Consider the following 22,818-nt stretch of genomic DNA (forward strand, 5'->3'; position numbering starts at 1 on the left):
CTCCTCCATTATAATGACAAGGTAATGAGGTAATCTCTTAATCATCTCATAACCCTGCAGATCTATCTTGCGTCTCTTAACGGTGCCCCGACCCCTATGTTGACAACCACAGGTTCAGATAGAAACGTTGTGGCTGCAACGGCAACACAAAGTGCATCTAACGTCTCACAGTGGCACCTGTAGTAAATAACAAGCACTTATTTTGCTCTTTTAGCAGCGTATTCATTTAACACATACTTTTCCCGGTTAATTAGTCATCCATATTACGGCTTGGCAAAGTGGTAAGCAAGTAAGACGCTGATGGCTCATTGGTAATGCATTTGAAGGTGACACGGTGTTGTGTGAACATCTCATTTTAATTGTGCATTTATAGAGAGAGGAAGTGCCGCCAGAGGAAGAGGGTGATGAGCTCTGAAGTCACACGTCCTCTGACTCTGGGTAAATAATGTTCCTGGCTGCACCTATCATTAATCCTCTGTCTTTAACACTTACTGTTTGTCAGTGGAAACTGGCCTCGCTCCTTTTGATCTCACCCCCCACCCCCTCCCACCACCACCACCACCCTGCCCATTCAACCCTCCCACTAAAAAACCCAGCCACCCAGGTCAGAGCAGAAAGAGCGTCCTATAGCAGACGGAGGCGGTTATAAGAAGACCTTCCCGAGCAGACAGCGGGGCCGGGTTATGAAGATCCACCCAACGGTTATGATTGATATCTGCTAATATTTGCTAATGTCTTTCGATCTTCCCAGCACAGCCACAAGCCCTCTTCACGTCAGAAAGAGATAGGCTGATCTCACTCAACGGGGTCTACTGTTAATGTGTGTGTGTGTGTGTGTGTGTGTGTGTGTGTGTGTGTGTGTGTGTGTGTGTGTGTGTGTGTGTGTGTGCGTGTGTGTGTGTGGGTGCATGTGCACACAGCTGGGGGCTGCAGCAGCACGGAGGTTTAACTGTGTTTTCTCACACACTGGTGTCTGCTGACCTCAGCTGCTCATATTTACATCAGGCAGCAGCAGCGATCGCTGTGGAAAAAGAGAAGAGGAAACAGGCGAAAACAAACCTGCGAGGAAGAAAATTAATGTGAAATATAACTTCACTATCTACTACGGGGGGAACCATGAATCAGTCACAATGTTTTGGTTCCCGTATATAGTACAGAATTTATATGAATCAAAGGGTAAAAGCAAAGCGGAGCTCTGGATACGTCCATGAATAAAACCTGTAGTGCATTACTGAGATAAACTGTGAATGATTAAACATATTAGGACACATTAACCAGATAAGACAACCTTTGGGTATCAAACTGATTATATAGGAGTCATACCGGCCCTACTTAATCTTGGTGTATTATTTTGCTTTTTTCTTCTGCTTTGCTTTGGATTCATTTTTATCATGATATGAACATAACACACTGGCCCAAATGCAAACACTAAACACAGCTTTGATAAAACAACCCTGACTTGTAGTTAACTTGAATATTTCCATGCTGCTTTGTCTACTCCACTACCTTTTCAAGGCTTTTCTTTTTAATCTGTTGAATCCAGCCAAGCTGTTTATGTTTTCTTCTTTTTTTTTTACTCGGCAGTCAAAATGAATATGTCCAATGGAAAGAAGTTCCTTGAGGGTATTTTCAAACTTCTCCCATTTGTCATCAATTCCCTCCTGTTTTAAAGTTGTTTCTAGAAACCTGACAAGCTTCAACCTTTACTCCTTCACATCAGCAATGCCTTGCTTCATAATACAGTTCAATACAGTCTCCTTCATTTTTTCTTTCTAGTTCATTTTCTGAACTGACACATCTTGGTGGCGACCTCACAACTTGTCCTCGCCGTGTTCTCCTCAGCATTTCTGTTTCTCCAGATCTGGCTGGCTCAGTCCCTGTAGTGTCAAAGTTGAGCCTCCTGTCATTAGCATGCCAAAGGTCCCACAAGGTCTACTGCAGGGCACCCAGATGAGGGCCCGGGGGGGCCGAGGTGTGTGTGTGTGTGTGTGTGGGGGGGGGGGGCAATTACCGTCCCCACTAATTCTTTTTATCCCTTTCAAAGGGACGGGTGATTAGAAGAGGAAAGTTTAGATTTCCTGAACTTGAAGTGGAAACGCAAAAGTGACAGACGAAGCTCAGGGCCCAATCCACATCACGGAGGGCTGGGGCTGTGTGTGTGTGTGTGTGTGTGTGTGTGTGTGTGTGTGTGTGTGTGTGTGTGTGTGTGTGTGTGTGTGTGTGTGTTTACTGGTAGGCTTACTATAGGATGTGAGAAAGTGGTAGCTGCTGGTTGTTTCACCCGCTCTGTCTTTCTGTCTTTGGCTGCACACAATGCAACATTAATAATTTAAAGAAAAACAACACAGGTCAAAGGTCACAGACATCAAAACACACTCTCGGATGAATTGAACAAAGATATTAAATTTGAATATTTGCAGTGTTGTCTACCTTCTACTAGAGGGATTTATATTAACTTTAATCTTGAATGCAACATTTGTACTAATTATAATGGATTGTTATGGATGAAACTGCCTTAAAGTATGTATTAGCTTCATTACTATACAACACTGCAATGAGTACTTTTACTTATTTACTTTTATTTCAATAATAAGTAATAATAATTAGGATTCTGAATTAAGTATGTGTACTTGTGATGACATGCCTTTAAACTAGGGTATTAATACTTTTACTAAAAGCAAGACTATGTCATTACATTTGTTTTTAACTACATTTATTTGTGTAGCCCAAAATCACATTAATACAAAATCACTTTACAATCCGTCCACATTCGTCATCCTCGGTCTCAGGACCCTCACACCGGCACAGAGGAGGGATCCTTCTCTCAGGATGGACAGAAAGAAGTGGAGCACTCATGAAACGTTGTTTTGGTCTTTCACATTTTGGCCAAAATCCAAACTAAATATCCGCACACTGTCTTAAAAGCTCGCAGCAATTTAAACCGTTTCAATCCATCTTCATTAGGCCTGATACCAAATCAGCATCACAAAGCAGAGCGAGCAATATAGAGACTCAGACACATTCAGCACTCAGGTGATTGAGATCTGACGGATTTAGAGTCAATCTACTCTCAAGTTGGCCCAATCAGAGCAGAGCTGTACATGAGGGACAGAGCCAATGAAGTAGAAACATCAAGATCAATATAAAACACGGCACACACAAACAAACACAAGGCACATATAAAATAAAACATGAACAAATTGTCAAATATAAAACATAAATCACGTAAAACATAATACATAAGAGTTTATAAATCAACCCAAAAATGGAAACTACTACAAAGAAAAATACAAAGTGGAGAAAAAAAAGGAATATATTACTCGCCCAAAAAGACAACAAAAACAAAAACGGAACCCGTGTGATGTTTCATCAACAGAAATAAACCAAGATATTCGTAAAAGGAAAGTCTGTCATTCATACTTTGAAAAAGACAATTGTTGTATCTATAACCACTTACAGAAAAAGATTTGACATCAAAATTGAAGTATTAAGGGGTAAAAATATAGAAAGCATCTCTTTTATAAAAGGCGGTTGTTGACGTCCTCGTCCTTTGGACAACTCGAGGGTAGATCGACTCTCAGTCCTGCAGATCTCAATCCCCTGAGTTCTGAAAGTGTTTGTGTCTACATGTCGCTGCTCTGCGTTGAGATGATGATGATGATGATGATGATGTCATAACGACGAAGCTCTCTGATCGAGTGAAACGTTGCACAGTTTAAAAACGGTGGCCTGCTTTTACCACAACATGTGGATCTTCTGTTTCTTTCTTACTTAGATTGGATTTTTTGTTAAATCCAGCACCTGTAGAAGTGTTGGGATGTTTGTGTACCCTACTCACTGTTTGTCTTCCATATTTCACATTTTAAATAAATTATCCATCACGAAGCTGCTTGGTCTTTATTTTCAAACACACTCTTCGATGCATTATATCCCTTCAGGCTGCTTACACCTCTGAGACTTTTCTTAGTTTCGGTCCTTGGAGCTTCAGTTATTGTGTTGTTTTGTTCAGTAACTCGCTTATGTCATATCATAATACAAAATAATAAAAAAAGACTTTATGAGTTTGTTTGTACATGTGTGTGTGTGAGTGTGTTTTCTTCCCAGGGCTGACTCATCCACCTCCTTGTGTTTACTTATTTAGGCCCGGCGAAGTCTTCTGGAAAATATGCATCGTTATAACTGTCCCTTTGTGAAGCACCAGACCTCTGCAATATTTCTCACCTAGGTGAGTGTGTGCCGATGCCAGAGCGAGGCCTGCGTCGGTTAACCCTCAGCTCGCCGGGCGGCCAGCGGGAGAAAAGCCCACGGGGGAAAACCCTCGGCTGGTTTTTCAAGTAAACTCCACTTTTCAGAGCAGACGTTCGCTCACAGCGCGGGACGGAGACGCTCCTCCTGCACGCCGTCAGTCCAACTGTGCGGATGTTTTGTGTTGCTTTCTGCTTTCACAATTCTCACCAGGCAACACCTGACAAACACAACACACAGCTGAGGTTCAGCCAAGAGTGTTGTGTTGCTGCAGCTACAGACATCTCTGATTTATCAAGCAGGCACGATGAGTGAATTCCATCTTAATGTGGAGTTATGAGGCGGCTCCCTGTGAGGCTGACTGTCATGTCGGGGGTCAGCGGAGCCTTTAGGCCCGCCTGGTCTGCGGGGGTTTGGTCCTGTATGCAGCCGCTTTTTTAACACTCTCTGTGGCCTTCTCCCAGTCGCCAAAATTTAAAAACACACACACACACACACACTGGGGGAGAAGGAAGAGACTGCTGAATGATACGGGATGGAAAGGTGTGAGAGAACCCCTTTACATTTATGGCCTCTGTAGAACTGGAGGAAGTAGTGCAGTAAAGTGGAGTCGCGCTCCAAAGCCCTCACTCAATTCCAAGTACATCACAGACAGCGGAATCGGAGGCGAGAAAGACAGAAGGCTCAGATGTGAAACATTAAAACCTTTCTTGGGATCAATGGGGAGCATTATAATGAATACTGTAATGCAGGTGATGGCCGTGGCCTGTGGAGGCGGTGCTATGTAGACATGCTATTACAACACAGGACTTATCATCCATGTCCAGTGGAAACTTTCTCAGTCAAAATTTGGCGATTTTAATCTTTGCAGGTAGCCTGAATTATTATTTTTTCATTTGATGTTCAAACTAAACTTTTCACAAATTAATATATTAGTTTATTTTATAAATAAATACATAAGCATATGATATATTTTGATTATACGGCAGACCGAGGTGAAGCTCATTTATCTATTTTAATATAAGGTTAAATTAACAATGCACATTTTCTCAAATAAAAAAAAAGGCACAAAGGTTGCATTGCAGAGTGCTCAGATCCACTTTGCATTTTTTTTTATATAATCAAGTAAAAATACTTCATTACATATTTCACATATGTAGAAGTATGAGCAACACAATGCACTTAAAGTATTTAAAAGTAAAACATGCTCATGATGCAGCAAAATGTCCCCTTGCAGTGCTATTATCATTGTTACGGATGCATCAGTGTGTAGGTAGCATGCTAAAGTAGATGCAGATTGAGGTGAAGCTAATTCCTGGGTAGGGTAATACATCTGTAACAATGCATAATAATGTATAAACTCTCCACAGGTTTTGTTTATAACATCTTAATTTGCTAAGTTGTTACTCACACTGTTTTAATTTGTGCTGAATAATACAAAATATATATTCCTGTAATTGTCAAATAAATGTAGTAACATTTTCATGATCTTTTTCCAGTTGTGTGCATATTCACTTTGAAGGAAAACCGAGAGACACTATAAGAGTAGGATGCAAACTGTTAAACAGATGAACTATATTCTCTCCATAACAATTAAATACTTCCCTCCGACATGTCTGTTGAATAGAAAGGTAATATGTGTTTGTACTTTGAGGAAAGTACGAGAATAAACAGGACAGGAATCTATTTAAAAAAGTCACATTTAATTGCAGAATTCTGCGTCAATATTCCACGACACTACAGTCCCCCTTTCTGCCTGAGATGTATCCAGTAAACAGAGACGCTTTCCTGGTGAAGGTTGTGAGACAGAGAGACTTTTTCCACATCTTTGGTTTGGTAGAAACAGCTTCTGCCGAGCACTCAGCCTCCAACTGGCTGAAATGTTTAATATCAGAGTCTCGGAGGGGAGTCATGCGGGCCCATTATGCAAATCTGGGCATCACTTGTGTGCCGTCCACACTTTGGCACAACAGGAACACAGAGTCTGCCCTAATGGCCCATACTCAGTAAACACATGTGGATTTGAGACAACAAAAGATTAGCACTATTTGCAAATATACAACTGAGTTCAAAGGCACGGCTCTGTGCCCTCGCTTCCCTTCTTTTGTCTGAAAGCAAAGCTTTGAATGAGTAGGGCATCAACTGCAAAAGACTGTAATAGATTTGTAGGTATCAAATTATAAATAATCCCAACGTTTGTTCCAAAGGCTATAGCAAATGCATTATTTTAACGTCCATAAAATCTGAAATATATATATATATATATATATATATATATATATATATTATAGAGTTTGGAGTTTTGGTTTCTTAGAAAATGTTTAATTCTAAGAAACTGTTATATTGTGGAGAGATGCTCAGCCCGGTGTGGGGGCGGCGTTTGGAGACGTTGAACCCGGTCAAAGAGGCGAGATGTGTGCGCACAGGCCACGCCCCTCATCCCCATGAGGTCCCTGGGGGCCCTTAAATGATGAGGCCTCAAGGTTTAGAAAGCAGTATCACTCGGGCCTTCCCTTCTGTCAGCGGTGTCTCTGTGAGCCCCTGCACTACACATCTTGGATCTAGATCTATCTACTACTCTACTTGGAAATAATGACTTCTTCCAACACTGACCAGCGCCTGGAGCATCTCCTCAGCGCCGTGGAGAGCGAGTTCCAGAAGGGCAGCGAGAAGGGCGACGCGTCCGAGAGGGATATTAAACTGACCCTGGATGATGCGGATTTGTGGAACAAGTTCAAAGAGTTAACCAACGAGATGATTGTCACCAAAACTGGAAGGTAGGTCCGATGAAGCAGCAGCCTTTGGAGATGCCGAGGTGGTGCCGTTTACGCACGGGCCAGGCACATTTACGCGCTTTTTACGCACGGGAGTTTTTAGTGTGATGAGTGTAGAAGCTATTTTATAAAATGTTGGTGATTTTAAAAGCTGTATTAATTTTATTTCGATATCACCCCGCCTTGCGCGTAAGTGCTCTGTCAAAAGTGCTGCTCCTGAGGCCTTGGAGGCCATGGGACGTTTTCAAAAACTAACGAAACTTGGATATGTGATTGAGTTAAATGTGTACAAGTATGTGCTTAAAATCTTGGCGAAATGCTCTGACAAACGCCGTGTATACATGCTTACACGTTCCGTCCTTGTTGTTTCCCAGGAGGATGTTTCCGGTGCTCAGGGCCAGCGTCAGCGGCCTCGACCCCAACGCCATGTACTCGGTGCTGCTGGATTTCGTGGCCGCGGACAACAACCGGTGGAAATACGTGAACGGGGAGTGGGTCCCCGGTGGCAAACCGGAGCCCCAAAGCCCCAGCTGCGTCTACATCCACCCGGACTCCCCGAACTTCGGAGCGCACTGGATGAAAGCGCCCGTCTCCTTCAGCAAAGTGAAACTCTCCAATAAACTCAACGGGGGCGGACAGGTGAGGAGTGTTAATATGCAGGATGCATCCGCGAGGAATATCATAAACTATGGAGATATGAAAAGCGTTTCTGACACTGTTTTTATCATATTTCAGCTGTGCGACATTTGGGCAGAAAAAAACAAGATGTATTAATTTATTAAAGAGGCTATCTTATATTCAAATATTATTTTAACTTTACCTCTGGAATATGAAATAAACACTACATTGTACGTGTTTTAATAACTGTAGGATTTGTTTCAGTATTATGAAATATGACAACTATGTGGATAGTTTATATGTGGTGAAAGTAACTTAATTCTAGGAAGCAATGGATAAATATCACTTAACTGCTGCTACTTCTCTTGATCTGAGAAAAGTATCAAACTGACTGTGTGTGTAGCATTAGTCCTGCTTTTTATTATAATTATAAATCGTAACATTGATTGTGATTTTTTTCTGTAGATCATGCTGAATTCTCTGCACAAATATGAGCCGAGGATACACATCGTGAAGGTCGGAGGCATCCAGAAGATGATCAGCAGCCAGTCTTTCCCCGAAACACAGTTCATCGCTGTCACCGCTTACCAGAATGAAGAGGTCAGCCGCGCAAGAAGAAACCTTATTAACACACACGTGTCTCCAATATTGATTGAAATTCTCACAGCTGCCATGTCCTCCTCACAGATCACCGCTCTGAAGATAAAGCACAATCCCTTCGCTAAAGCCTTCTTGGATGCCAAAGAAAGGTGAAGGCTTGAACCTCGATATTCCTCAAATGATCACGTTTTTGGGCTGACGGCACGGTATCTAATATTGTTTTTGATTGCAGGAGCGACCATAAAGACATCCCCGATCACAGTGCAGACAGCCAACAGTCTGGCTACTCTCAGCGTGAGTTTCCTTTCTTTAGACTTTACTGGATATGGGAAATGAAAAAATGATAAAATAGTGATGCTTTCTGTATTTTCACTAAGAGATCTGTGATGTGTTATATGACTTCATTCTGTTTCATTTCACAGTTGGAGGTTGGTTCCTCCCAGGACAGAGTCCCATCTGCCCCAGCAGCAGTCCTCCTCAGTTCAGTGGCTCAGCGGGCCACTCCTCCGGCTCCTACTGCGAGCGATACTCCAGCCTGAGGAGCCACAGAGCGGCTCCGTACCCCAGCCACTACCCCCACCGCACCTCCAGCACAAGTAAGTCCACTCGGACCATCCGTACCGGCCCCCTCAGTGTCTCTTTCTGACCCCATCTTATGCAGCTATACGCATTCAACAGATGTCCCACGGCCTCATGTTCGGAAAAAAACAAACAGTAAATGAGAGAATTTGCATTAAGTTGTAGTCTGTTTCTTATTTTTTCAGACAACTACATGGACAACACTTCAGGGACGCTGCCCTCTCATGACAGCTGGTCTGCTCTCCAGATCCCCAACTCCACGGGCATGGGCCCTCTGTCCCACACCAACTCCACATCTAATTCCAGGTAGGCCTCTTAACCAGGCGCAGATTAACCAGTGCCGAGCATTTGCATTGTTTGTACGGCTCCAGAATGTCTTGCTCTATTTTCAATCAAATAAATAATATCATCAGCATAAAAGCATTTTGATTTTGCAGTATTATCTTATTTGTTCATGTGCTTCAGTGTCTTTGATGCTCCTTGTCCACATGGAAATAGTCTTGGGTACATTTTATGGGCTGGGTTGGCTCAATGATCCCTGCTGTGGCGGCCATCTTTGAACCCTCTGTTTTTTGAGTAAACAATATTAAGTGCCATGTCAATAACAGAACCCTCTTGTCCCTCTCATCCACAGTCAGTACCCCAGCCTCTGGTCAGTAGCCGGCACCACCCTCACCCCCTCAGGCTCGGCCTCAGGCTCCATACCCGGAGGTTTGAGCTCACAGTTCCTGAGGGGCTCCTCATACACAGGCCTGACCTCCTCGCTGCCCGTCTCCTCGCCATCCTCCATGTATGACCCCAGCCTGAGCGAGGTTGGGGTCGGGGAAGCCCAGTTCGAGAGCTCCATCGCCAGGCTGACCGCGTCCTGGGCACCTGTGGCTCAGAGCTACTGAGATATAAAGTCTGCTGCCTCGCGGCCGTCTCTAGGCTTTAACAGCAGGACTAAAGACACACATAAAAGGTCCTGGAGAAGATGAAACGTGACACCTGCAAGGATCTCTTCTGGCTCCTGTTTGTGAAACAAACTTTGATTAGTCATTCCATAGCCTCTGATAAAAAAAAAAGGTGTTCGGTTATAGGCTGGAGTCATGCTGAGCAGTTGATGTGCGAAGACAGAACTTGAACGACAATCATCTCCATGATGGACAATATCAAACTAGAATAACACGCCTTAGAATAGTTGCATGATCAGAACTCCCTCTCTGCTCTTAGTACGTCCCAACATGCTTATTACCCATTCATAACATGTCTATTACACCTTTTTAAAACTCCCTTTAGTGCCACACAACCAAACTCAACTAAGCAATCCTTTATATTATTGTTTTTATTCTGAAATATATAAGATGAAAAAATGGTTCTGCTAACATAAATGTGTATATGTGTGTAAATAGAATAAATTAACGTCCTGTGTTTTCCATATAAATGTGCCTTTTCTGATTGCAATAAATGTTCCAAGTGCCTTCTGTATCCTGGCAGGGTGTTGTCAAGACAAACACATGTACATAACTATCTATTTGTATTTGAACTCGCTGTGAGTTTTATTTATGTCATTTAATAATAAATTAAAAAATGTTTGTTTTCTCAAATTTGGTCTTGCTTGTTGCATATCTTGTCAAATAATTGTAACTCAAGGATTTGTTTACCTTTAAGTACTATATAAGGTATCAACTATTAGCTATCTTCTTGACACAAAGCTTTTAATACACAGAGAGAGAGAAAACGAAAACATAAAACATCATGTACATTAACACTAAGGTCGTACAATGTGTCAGGTCAAAGGGAAAACAAGGGCCACTGGTTTAATCAAGAAGAAGAACATCAATATCATTTCTTATACTCTCATTTGGAGCCCACGGGTTTAGAGTCGAGTTGTGACTCTCATGTTGCCCTCGTGCAGCAAACCTCATCAAACTTTTGGCCCTGCAGTACAAGCTCACTCTAAATAACAGCTTCCGCACAGCCGCGCTAAGTGAATGTGGCTTCTCTGACATGTAATTGAAATGAGAGGTGATGGAGAAATGTCCACTTTAAGAAATCGGTCGGGGTACGTTTCCATCACTGGCACCCTTTCGTTACAATCTGCGTTATGGTGCGACGTACGGCCAACACATTCAGATCTGCATGTGAGGAAAGTCAAAGGCACTGAATACGAACCCAAAATGCCAACACCTGGGATTGAACGCAATAAACTAAGAGGAGCTATTGCTCCAAAGTCAGCTTTGCTTTATTAGCGAGAACATAGTGGATTCAAACAAAACTCTACTCAGTTTACCAACCTTTTTATTTCCACAACACTACTTTATACACTTTGTTAACATGTCATATAATGTATACTATATATTTGTTATGAGCAGAGTCAAATAATGTGTAAAAGTTAAATGAAGAAAGGATCTGTCAAGAGAAAGAATCATATGCATACGGTCTTGAAATGATGCTCGAAATGAACAGACTTTTGTATATAATGGTGATTATTTACATTTTGATTCTCACTGACTGGAGGTTGTAGTTTACAAAAAAATGTGTTTAACCCTATTACATTTGTTAAAATGTATAAGGAAAAATATATATAGTATTTTTCCAAATTTACCAAAACATACGATGTTATGGTAAAAGTGCACGCAAGAGGAATACATATTATTATTCGGTAATAATATAAATCAGCATTTGCAGTACAGAGCCCAAATGACAAGAGAGAGAAAACACAGAGGCCAAACATCCAAAAGAAACAGTTTAAGTACTTTATGGTTGAATCGGCTCTGTCCCCACCTCATACCTGAGGCCGGTGGCTCGGCCGTGCACTCATGATGTCAGGGGTGTGATGTGTGTGTCGGGCCCACAGAGGCTCGGCCCCCAAGCAGTGATGGAGTGGTCCTCACCGAGGTGCAAATGAAGGCTGGAGGGTCACGGGGCCACGGGCAAACAGTAATGAAGCAGCAATGTGACCTGCAGCTGGCGGGGCCGATCACAGCGGAGCAAAGGTCCCCTCATGAAACGCCGACATCTCGGAATACCTCCACTTTACTGCCTTTCCAAATTTAGGATTTGTCCTCCGTTAGCTGAAACAACATGCAGTAGATGCCTTGTTTAAACTGTCAAATGAGATGCGATATTTCACTTTTGAGATTATGGATATCCATTCAGATGAGAAAAAATAACCTTGAGTGTATTTATTTCTTCATGGAAGAAGGCAGAAGTCCTTTTTAGCGTCTCTTACTTACATTATAATTACTTGTATTGTATTACATCTATTACCTCCTATACACTATTTTACTCACTCATGTTGTTGTAATTTAGTTTTTTTATTTGAGCTTATTTATTCTACTAAATTGATTTTACTCTTATTGCTATTCTATTTTGTACTGGTATTAGTATTACTTTTTATACCTTATATGAATCGCTCTCTTATTCTTACTCTATGTTCTTTTTCTTCTGTTGTCTGTCTTGGAACAATCTCTTGCACAATCATTTCTTGTGCTATCTTTTCTTAGTGTTTCATTATTGTATAATTTTCTTCCATTGTTATTAATATCTTATTACAGGTGATTTGCTGGTACAGCAGCACTTAAATATTGTAGTTGGTGGAGTCATTCTACTTGGGTAGTTTAATGTATAAAATAGTATCACATCTCCCTCATACAGTATGTTTTGTATGACAAACCATCATTAGCAAAGTAACTTACCCTCTGAATTGTATTAAACTTAAATAAAGTTTCGTGAAATGGAAATAGGCAAAGTGCAAGTGTCTAAAAAGTAGTCCAACATTCACTGTCTGTTTGGACCTGCATGGTTTTGTTCGTCACCAACTCCTAGACAAATACCTGCTGGCTAAACGCTGCACTATGTTCACTAGTTCATCACTGACAGACTGACCTGAAGCCTGACGCTGACGCCAGAGGAAGCTACAAGAAGATTGATACATTGCCTCAAGTTGTGTCGCTTGAGTCAGCATTGGTTGGGGCTGAAGACTAATCTGGGAATGTGGAATTAGAAAGAAGTGAAGCTGACAGACCTCTGGCTTGCTCATGTCAGCTTGAGGCTAGCAGCTACATTAGCTGCTACTGAACTAGCATAGCACACCCACATCTCTGGTTTGACCATAGACTGGATATAAGAAATGGACGTAGTCGCCGTGACTTCAGTCTTTGCTTTGTAGACTCAGGTTTTGAAGTTCAACATCTTGTTTATCCGCAACCAGGAGTGTCAGAAAAGGGTGGAAGTAAGTACAACCGTAATGTTTAGGTGACCAAAATGTTACATTTAACTCTCAGTTCAAAGACGAAAACAGTGAAAATGAACAACACCGCGGTAGAGACCTGTCAATCACAAGTTAGCCCCGCCCTAAAGCATAGCCTGCTTTATGGTAGATGAATTTATGGTAGATGTGTATCGAAGAAGACTTGTAAACCATAAACTAGTGTTTATAATGTTTACTGAGGTAATACATTAAGTGAGAAGTAGGGTCATTTTCTCATAGACTTCTATACAATCAGACTTATTTTTGCAACCTGAGGAGTCGCTCCCTGCTGGCTTTTAGAAATAAAGCAAGTTTAAGGCACTTTCTGCATCGGCTTCACTTTTCCGACCTGGAGGTACCTCCTATTGACAGATACATTGCATTGTGGGTAGTGGTTTTGACAAGGAGGACGTGAGACAAAAAAAGTTATTAGTTGGGATTTTTGTATGGTTACATATATGTATATATGCAGTACTGTATACTGTACATATACCATATACTGTATGTACAGTATACTGTATATAATACAGTGTATGCTCTACAATATTATTCTGTATATAATGTATTACTTTCCTGCACAGTAATCCAACTGATTTGTATTTAACATGTCTTACTATACATTTCCCATATATGATATACATAATATTCTCATATTTGATTTACTGAACCAATGAGCAACGGACATTATTTTGATATTAGCAAGTATTTGTGAATCATACTGGGCCAATAATAGTATGTAACACTGGTGTGTCTACAATCTCTACCACATATAGTATAGTGAGGAGGCTATTGGGGTACTTTTCGTTTTAGCTATTACTCATAAAATTGGAGTTTGAAAGTGGAATGACTTTATTACATTCAGTAAACAATACAATAAAAGAGAGAGTGTATGTGTGTTGATGCAAACCTGTTTATGAGCAGTTGTCCAGACTTAGTGGGCAGGATGTTTGCTGATGGTCTTTGCTCAGTCTGGAGTGATAAACAGGTCCTGCTGGGCCCAGAGCCATCTCTTACCTCTCACTTACAGTGTGTGTGTGTGTGTGTTTGTGCGTGCGTTGATCTGAAGACCCTGAGCTCACAGAAGCCTTTGTTCTCCAAGATGGCTGATCTGCTCTGTACACCCCAGCCTGCAGCCTGTGTTGGCCTTCACTAATTGACAATTGGAGTTTCACTTTGCACACTGGCCTCCTCTCCACCCCTGGAAGTGTGTGTTCCAAATACACTTTACAGAGTGTGCCCGGCACCCAGGTGTGGAGGACAGATGCAGATGTTGGGTTAGCTCACTGTTGCCTTATTGTGACGGCAGTTATTAGTTTGTGTTGTAGCGGGGGTGTAGTGTAGGGTAAAAACCCACCAGAACTACATTTTCCATCTGTTTTAGAGACTGAATTGGAGTTTATTAAAGACATAAATGAGAAGTATATAAATAGTTGAAAGAACGAATGGAGAAACCGACTATTAGACTTGCGTTTTCATTCATTTTGGGGTGAATCTAAATGTGACAGATGAAGAAGATGCCCGTCTCCTGTCTCCTCTTCGTCCCGGTGTCCCCTCACGTACCCCTGCTCCCACTTCCAGGAATGAGCCACCGAGCCCAAGCCTTAAGGAAGAAGACAGAAGGGCGAAGCGGCCTCCGCAAACATTGCGATTATGATGGTGAGTCACATTGTGCAGGGCCTCGCGGGTGATTTACGAGAGGGCCGCTGCCAAAAAACAAGTTGTCAAGTCTGGAACAGCGAGTCAGCGCAGCGGCGGGGAGATGTGTTTGCAGACCGCCCCCTCGTCCGCCCCAAAACCCTAACCCCGTCCCTCTGATGTCTGTGTGTCTTCGTTAATGAAGAAATTCTGGTACCTTGGTGAGACATTGCTCTCAGCTGAGCAGACTCTGGCCTCCTCCGTGCCCTCAACCCCTGCACAGTCATACCGCCGCCCCACCCATCCACAGTCCCATCAGGCCTCGGGCTTCACCTCCTCGGCCGTCCGTGGAGCTACTGGAAGTTCGGCCGCTATCATGATCCCCAATTTGTGGCTGATTCCTCGCATTTTTGTATCTACGTTTTCAGTATACTGATGAAGCTTTTGAGAACAAACACCATATGTTCCTGTCAATGTGATTGTTAGATGTAGGATGCCACTGAGCTTAGACGCCACATTTTGGTATTGAACGGTATTTCCAATGAATTCCAATGAATTCCACTGTCATGACTTATGCTACGAGATCAAATCGGAGGACATTTCCCGGCCTGACTGGATACGACTTGTACTGCCAAATTTGAGACCCCACACTGACCTGAATCCTTTAATGATCGTTAGCTTACCGGGCTAACGCAACACACCGTTTATTTCTCTTTTCCTTTTCCCTCTGTGCTTTGCAAATCTCCTTGAACACACATGGACGCACGCGATTGGCACAGTCAGAGACAGGAGAACCTTCATCATAAATTACAATTAACGACAACCCAGAGCCCGAAGCTATACACAAGATAAATGGCTCTAAAGTAATGTAATTTGTGGTAAGATGGCTGAAACATGAATAAACAAATGGTGCTTCTAAATCACTGGACTCCAACCTGGGGGTAAGGACCCTCCAAGGGCACTTAAAATAAATATCAGTGGTCACAAGAGGACTGAAGGAATAAGGAAGAAGAAAAAACAGATAGCGAGAATTATTATTTTTTTCAGACTTTTGTTTAAAATGAAAACTGAAAAACTGGATTCTTTTATTCTCAGAATAATCACAATTTAGTTGAAATGCTCATTTAGGCCACAACCAGGGAGGTTGGGACACAAATCAAAAAGGTTGCCACTGATTTAGGTTTAAAGTCCACTTTACACTCACCCCTCCCGGCCCTCGAATACATTGTAAATGCAGCTGTTGTAACATCTGCCACGCAATCTGCCCCGTATGGTAATACCCCTCAAAGCCTTAAATTGTATGTCAAAAATGACTGAAAAGTCAGCCTTCGCAAAAACACTATTGTCCTGATGACACAGATGTCCGAGGAGTGTTTTTGAACTACATGAGCAATTTCACACATTAGAAAGACTTGCCAGCCAGCATAAGCTAATGTATGTTTCCTCCGGTCACCCCTATGATGGTGACAGCCTCTCACCATCCTGACAGGCCCGTCCAGTTAGCGGTGGACAGTCACACGAACAGGAAAGACTTGTAAGCAAACTGGTCCTCACTGAAGTAACATTTAGCAGAGGTGCATGATATCCAGTGTGGTCTGAGTGAGAAAGCGTGTCTTTCAGTCATTGGTAGCAGCGCGCTGATTATCCAAAGGGTTCGGGCGACGAGGCGGCCACTGCTTTCACACAAAGCAGCATTTGAGAGGAGTTAATTACTTTGTACTATTGTTAGGTCATCGATCCAGGAAGGTTTTAGTCGATGCATACGATTTTGTCCACCAATCAACGAACAGATCAGTTTCCCCACAGAGAATCCTGCAAAAACATATTGAGTTTATGCACAGTGTTAAGCATACGTTTCTGGGATATAAGTCATTCAGCATGAAAAAAAAGTGTAAAAAAATTAGTCGACTAAGTTGACTCAGAGGGGAGAGTCTTCTAATAAATGCTGTATGCGAGTTCTTTCTGGGTCGTCTGTCAGTTTTGATTAAAGATAACAGTAAAATTCATCACACTTAAATTAATATTTTTGCACATTAAATAAAGTATGTCTAAAAGTGGTGGGGAGTACTACTAACGTCCTCATGAAGGTCATCTCCACAGTATGAATGTGGGTACTTGAACATTGTACTCAAACACCTGACATACTAAGGCTTTCACAAGCCGCTCTTTACACTTTAAGGAAAACACTGCCCCCTTGTGGTATAACATTGGAACTTTCCACAGTGTGCGTGGTGCTTTAAACCTAATCGGAACATTTAATTGGCAAATATTCTTTCTTTTTATTAGTCATTTTGTTCATTCAGTTTAGAAATGGGTGACACATCATCACATCCACAACAGGACTTCCAGTATTATGCAATGAATCTGCAAAGTGACCACTCATATGACCTGCCAGCAGCCCTTGGATGGGATCCACACAGAACACATTGAGGTCATTGACTCTGAGGGATGGTTAAACTACCGGTCTTGGCCTTGAACTCTTCCAAGGTTGGTAACTTCCAAACTCATTGAAGTAAAAAAATACAAAAGTGAGCCAGAAAAAAAAGGCAAAGAACTTAAATTTCACTACATGCAATCATTTTTATATTACGCCCTGCTACTTCGATACTCAACTCCCAGATTGAGCCGACATTGTGGTAAATGATCCTCCTAGTGACCGGAACGAGTTTATAACTGGCCTCTCTGATTTCTGTTAGTATATACCATATAGTGTGATGTTTTAAATGTGTATTATAATGTCTATTATACTAGTTGTATCTACGTTTTAATGACTGTCACTGTAAATGAGAATTGGTTCTTAAATTAATTATTTGGTTAAACAAAAAAAAAGGTAAAAAAAATTAATGTGAATAATCACGTCGATTTGTAATTCATTTATTTAAAAAAAAGAAAATCCAGACATATCTTTAAATATTGAGACGACATGCAAAAGGGAGAACAGGGACATTTCAGTCATCAACCTTATTATGACGACAACAATGCACTTCAGACGCGTAAAGTCCACAGAACGGCGTGGTGGACAACAGAAGACGTCGGCTCCGATATGACGCACGTGATTCATGATGTGGATTCTCCAGCAGGTCTCAGCTGAATTTGGCTTTAGAGAAATCCATCTCTGGGTGCTGGGACATGAACCTGCAGGGACGAGAAGATGTCAGAAACAAACAAATTGAAGTCACATTTCCAACTACTTTCTATGACAGGGCAATTCTATGAATCATATTTATAAATAGACTTTCCAACCATCTATAAGAGTATAGCATCACTTTCTCCACACAGGTTTGAGATATGGTACAATTCTGGAGAGTCAACATTTCTCTGCTGGGCACAGACAGAAAACATCTTTTACCTTTAGCGCGACCATTTGGTCACAAAGGGATTTTTTTTTTCAGATTTCAGCGAGACACAATTAACTTTGTGTCCATAAAACAACTCTGAGGTCTCAGCATTATTGTTTCACCCTTATAAAACGATCTTTAGGGGTAGTTTTAACAGACATCTCTCCTCTGGTCTGAACTGAGAGCAGCAGCAGGAGGAAGAGGAAGAGGAAGAGGAAGAAGAGGTCATTTAGGGCAGTAAAGAGAGCGTCCTTCACATCGGTCACCAGGTCTTATCTGAGTTGCTGCTCTGTGTAATATTTGACATGATACGTCATGTCATGGCTAACGTTCCTTATATTACCGACTACCCCAAACAGAGTGTCACGTTCTGAACCATCACGACATTGTCTAGTGTTCGGCTGGAGCAATTATTTTTACAACTTTGCACAAGGAAAATTGCTTCTTCTTCAAAACAGTGTTTTTTTTAATTATTATTTCAGCCCATTTACCATAATGTTTTTTTAAAAAGTATATTAACATTTATTTCCTCTAATGGTTTGAGTTATTCTGTTAAATAAGTGTTTGTTGACAGAGATGAGGAGCGGGCTACAGGTCTGATTCACTTAATTCCAACTCCACAACTTCTTTTTTTTTTTTTTAATTTTCAAATGTTCTAACTTTTAAGCCCCAACCAACCCTTGTTACACAAAAGGCTTTCTACTACAAGTATTATTATATTACAGAAGCTTAATTTTCACAAAGAGCTCTTGCTGCGGTGCGAATGGGTCTCTAGCAAGATGAGCCTCCTGAATTTGACCCAAAATGCTGTCAAACTTTCACTTATAATTGCCAAACAACCCTAAATCATGAGCTGCTGATTCGCACAGGAATAGTAATAACACCTGACCGTGAAATATGGGAGGCAACATGCTGTGGAACGTTGACGTGACAAATCACAGACATGGCAGATTTGCACGGGATAAAGATCACAGGCGACCTCCACAGTTATTACCAATTACTGGAAGACCCCAGGTTATACTTGTCGTGTGCAAATATGGTTCATGAGCAGCTAGTGGTCCACTGTGATGGACAACATGCAAAACCCACAATAATACGTTTAAAGTGCACCAAAGCCAACTTGGTTCATCTTAAGACTGTAGTCTCAGTGTGGATTTCTATTAGGTATTGCTCTAAAGTTACCATGTACCACCGTCTTAAAAGGGGAATTCTATTGTGAGACTTTAAAGTGAAAGTTTACAGCTAATATCCAGTCAGATCAATGAATCTCCATGAACCACGTACCGTCTGTGCACGACAGAGGTCGGCACAAACTCTACACTATCCTTTATGACCTGCAGTTACAGCGGGTGAGCCTGGAATTGAACACGAAAACGTGACGCCGAGGGCAAAACCAGAACGGTTTCGAATTCAGTCTTCTTATAAAATCTCTGCCGATCTTATTAAAGTCTGAATACAAAGATGCCAGCTGACTGACGGAATAAAAAGAACGCCTTGACAACAAAAGCCGAGCTAAACGAAACACCCGTCCTATTTGAGGCAACGCTGGAAACTCACTTTTTAAGAATGTCTTGTTTCTTCTGCTCCTCAGATGTAGGCAGACCCATTGATTTCTGCCTTTGGTCGTACATCATCTTCTCCACCATACCGCGCGTCTCTCCGTCCAGATCTGACAGCTGCTCAGCAGGAAAAACACACAGTTAGGAGGAGGCGGGAAGTCGTCACTGCAGACGTAAAGGAGGCAGGAAACATCCTTACCTTGGAGTTTTCTGGACAGACTTTCTTGGTGTTGATTTCTGGATCTGTGGTAATAATCTTGCTCCACCACTCCATTTTATTAATCTGAAATGAAATAATATGATCAGGCTCAACAACTCAGTGGTTCTTTTATTCACCTCGTCACTGCTGAGGAGAAACAGATCGATGGTACCGAGTGGTTTGAGGCTTCTTTCGTTGCATGTCTTGATTCTGTTTAAAAGCAGTGTTTCTGCACAGTTGCAGATAAAGGCTATGCTACACTAATCACTATTCATTTTGCAGAAGAGCATCGCGATCATTGATATCCTCTGCTCAGCCTCTCCACATACACAGGTATGATTGAATCATGTGAACCAAACATTTCCAAAAACTTCAGAGCGTTGTTAAATCAAAATGTATTCTAAAAAAAGATCGATGGAATAATTTCGTAAAAGGTTTTATCTAACAAAATATTGCCAATCCATATTTTCCTTTTTGAAAAACAACGTCATAAAATATGACTACAGACATTCAAAGCTTAATTTCGTAAACCTCAATAGAAGCTTTGAATGTGAAAATAAAAAAGGCATTCAGTACAGCCCTAATCTGCAGTGACCCAGTTCTTACCTTTTCCAAGTGGACTGTAATAACCTTGCCATCGTCGATGAGCCAGGAGCTTTCTTCCACCTTCACCTCGTTGTAAAGCTCGCCTTCAATAATGGGGGGTTGTCCCTTCAGGCCGACCTTGATGGACCGCCTCTGGATGTCCACCACTACGTCTCTCCCCTTAATGCGGAACTTCACGTCGAAAGGCACGCTCAGCTGGAGAAGAATATTTAAATGTTTATTTTGGGATTCTGTTTCCGCTATCAAAAACGACAACAGCAAGCCAAACAGACACTGGACACGACACACAGACAGGAGACGTGCTGAGATGCAATAGTCAGGATCTGCAGAGAGGGATACGATACAAAATAAATAAATGCTCTCTAGGGTAGATGCAGGTCAACAATGTTGCTACGAGTTCACATGAAGAGTAGTAGTAAACAGTCGGGGAAAGGCTGCGTCTCGTGAAGCCACTGTCGAGGGTTTTTTCGGTAAAAATCTGTCTGCTTGAGTACTAAGATGATCAAAAAGCAGGTACTGTGAGAGGCTCGGGAAACACAAGGTGGTGATGGGGAAACTAGCCAAAAGCATTAGTAAAGGCACTCACATCAACTTCAGAGAGGGATTGTATCCACTTATAGTTTGGTAGGTCTGCTCCGTTTTCAGCGTTGGGCTTCAGTTTACCTTTGTCCTTCTCATCCTCCTCTCCTTCCGACTCAGACTGGGGAAATAGAAATCAGGATGAGTCAGCAGAAACGGACTTAACTGTTGGTCAACATTTCACTCTACAAACTTCCAACTGTTCACTCACCCCCTTCTCTTTTTCTACTTTGTCAGGTGCCTTTTCTGCGTTTGTTGTTGCATTCTTCTTTTTCTCCTCTTCTTTCTTTTTCTACAATATATACATAAAACAAATGCATAAATAATCTTTGTAAAAGCGCAACGACAGTGATTCACAAGTAACAGAGCATCAAGACTAGCGGATTTCACCATGTCAAGTTCAGACTGAAGTTTCTCTGCTTCTTCATCAGTCAGTTCCTGAATTTTGGGACCTTCTTCGGTTGTCTTTTTCTTCTTTTCATTTGCTAGCTTGGCCGCTCGTTCAACTTTCTCTTTCTTGTCCTTCTCCTGTTTCTTCTGCTTCGCTTTGTGGGACTTCAGTGCCAGCTGACTGTGGTGGGCGAGGGCATCTTTGACTAGCTGTAGGAGAGAGAAGATTCAAAATGATGCACAAGTGGAGGCGTGCCTCCGTCATGACGACGTAGGATCAAATGTCACATCAGCAGCAGATAAAGTAATAGCGCTCACCATGTCGGCAGCACCTGCTTCACCGCCGGTGAAGAAATCAGTTTTCCGACGGAGGAAGCTGAAAAATGTGTTTACCAACTGTTGAGAGAAAAACAGGATGTCAAAAAACATCATATATAACAGATTAATTTGTGCTTGAGAATTGTTGGGATGGCTGGACTACACGATATTAGTCCCTCTATATTATCAGCTGCATGGCTGTTTCTTCTTCCCATCCTCCATAACCTCATGTTATGGATAGAGTCATCTGCAAATCCTTGCATTAAATTCGATATAACAAACACTGCACATAATCTTCATCTTTTCACTTAATTAACCGTCTCAGCTATCTAAAATGTTCCCTTTATTATTGAAAAAATTAACAGACATGCGTCACCACCCACACAGGGCCCAGCATCTCGGTGCTGCAGATTAAAGATGCTTAATTGCGTCACGAATATTCACAACAACTTTCAGGAAAATAGATCCTCTAGAAAATGCGTTTTATTTAAAAAGAAAAAACAATTTTACTGACATTTCGTGATGCTATGTTAGTCACGTGTTTGCCAAATTCAACATGATACCCCGTTGATTAAAGACGTATAGTTAATGCATGTCCTGCAGGAGAGCCTAATAATAATGATGGAAACATCAGCTAAAGCCTGTATACATCTGAAAACATCTGCTTTGATGAACGAGGCTGATTCACGTTACATGCGAGGTGTGACTACTAGCTTATCGGCTAACTAGCTTCAACGCTAGCCCGGTAGCTTTGACATGTGAGCGTCACACTACGTTACCTCTTGTATCCCTCCTTCGTGTTGCTGCGCCATAACGAGCAACATGCCGTCATACTTTTCTTCATCGTCACCCATGTTTGTAGATTTAAGAAACGCTTGAATACGCTGTTAGCTGTCCGAATGACAAGCAAAAAAGTTGAGACAGGCCCCGTAGTCACTGGTCACACAACTCACTTCCTGGAAACAAAACCCGCCCACGCAAATCATTGTCCAATAGGAAGGAGAGATTTTAAATGACAACCAGAATATCCAATAGAGTGAGAGTATTGGTTCAGGGAGCGATTGAGGTTCCCGGGGAGAATATTCTAGAGAAAAAAGCGACAAAATATTTTTAAACCACGACATTAAAATGTTTAAATGCAACA

At 41.8% G+C, this 22,818-nt stretch overlaps 2 protein-coding genes across 2 annotated transcripts; one reads left to right on the forward strand and one right to left on the reverse strand.

Annotated features, from left to right (window-relative positions):
• Positions 1-6,837: 6,837 nt before the first annotated feature.
• On the forward strand, positions 6,838-10,373 carry tbxta (T-box transcription factor Ta; the record flags this gene model as incomplete). The annotated part of the gene is made up of 8 exons (XM_079231521.1): positions 6,838-7,022; positions 7,394-7,658; positions 8,103-8,237; positions 8,325-8,386; positions 8,470-8,531; positions 8,660-8,833; positions 9,002-9,122; positions 9,451-10,373. 8 exons carry the CDS (start codon positions 6,838-6,840, stop codon positions 9,707-9,709), a joined length of 1,263 nt encoding a protein of 420 aa, XP_079087647.1. The 3' UTR covers positions 9,710-10,373.
• A 7,140-nt stretch (positions 10,374-17,513) lies between these two features.
• Positions 17,514-22,622, reverse strand: nudc (nudC nuclear distribution protein). Its single transcript, XM_079231641.1, has 9 exons — positions 22,454-22,622; positions 21,675-21,752; positions 21,357-21,566; positions 21,178-21,258; positions 20,974-21,087; positions 20,388-20,582; positions 19,782-19,865; positions 19,581-19,699; positions 17,514-17,820 (listed from the first exon to the last, which is right to left on the reverse strand). The coding sequence occupies exons 1-9, from the start codon at positions 22,526-22,528 to the stop codon at positions 17,769-17,771; spliced, it is 1,008 nt and encodes a 335-aa protein (XP_079087767.1). The 5' UTR covers positions 22,529-22,622; the 3' UTR covers positions 17,514-17,768.
• Positions 22,623-22,818: the final 196 nt, after the last annotated feature.

This window comes from Taurulus bubalis (assembly GCF_910589615.1).
Source record: "Taurulus bubalis genome assembly, chromosome: 16".
Classification (NCBI taxonomy): domain Eukaryota; kingdom Metazoa; phylum Chordata; class Actinopteri; order Perciformes; family Cottidae; genus Taurulus; species Taurulus bubalis.

What these genes read in the sequence shown, in the direction of transcription:
- nudc (XM_079231641.1), bottom strand. Translation starts at nt 22,528, where the DNA reads ATGGGTGACGATGAAGAAAAGTATGACGGCATGTTGCTCGTTATGGCG. An exon ending in TTCAGTCTGAACTTGACATG is followed by an intron (nt 21,259 to 21,356) that starts GTGAAATCCGCT and finishes TATATATTGTAG; the next exon opens with AAAAAGAAAGAAGAGGAGAA. An exon ending in AAACAAGACATTCTTAAAAA is followed by an intron (nt 17,821 to 19,580) that starts GTGAGTTTCCAG and finishes TCGTCCCTGCAG; the next exon opens with GTTCATGTCCCAGCACCCAG.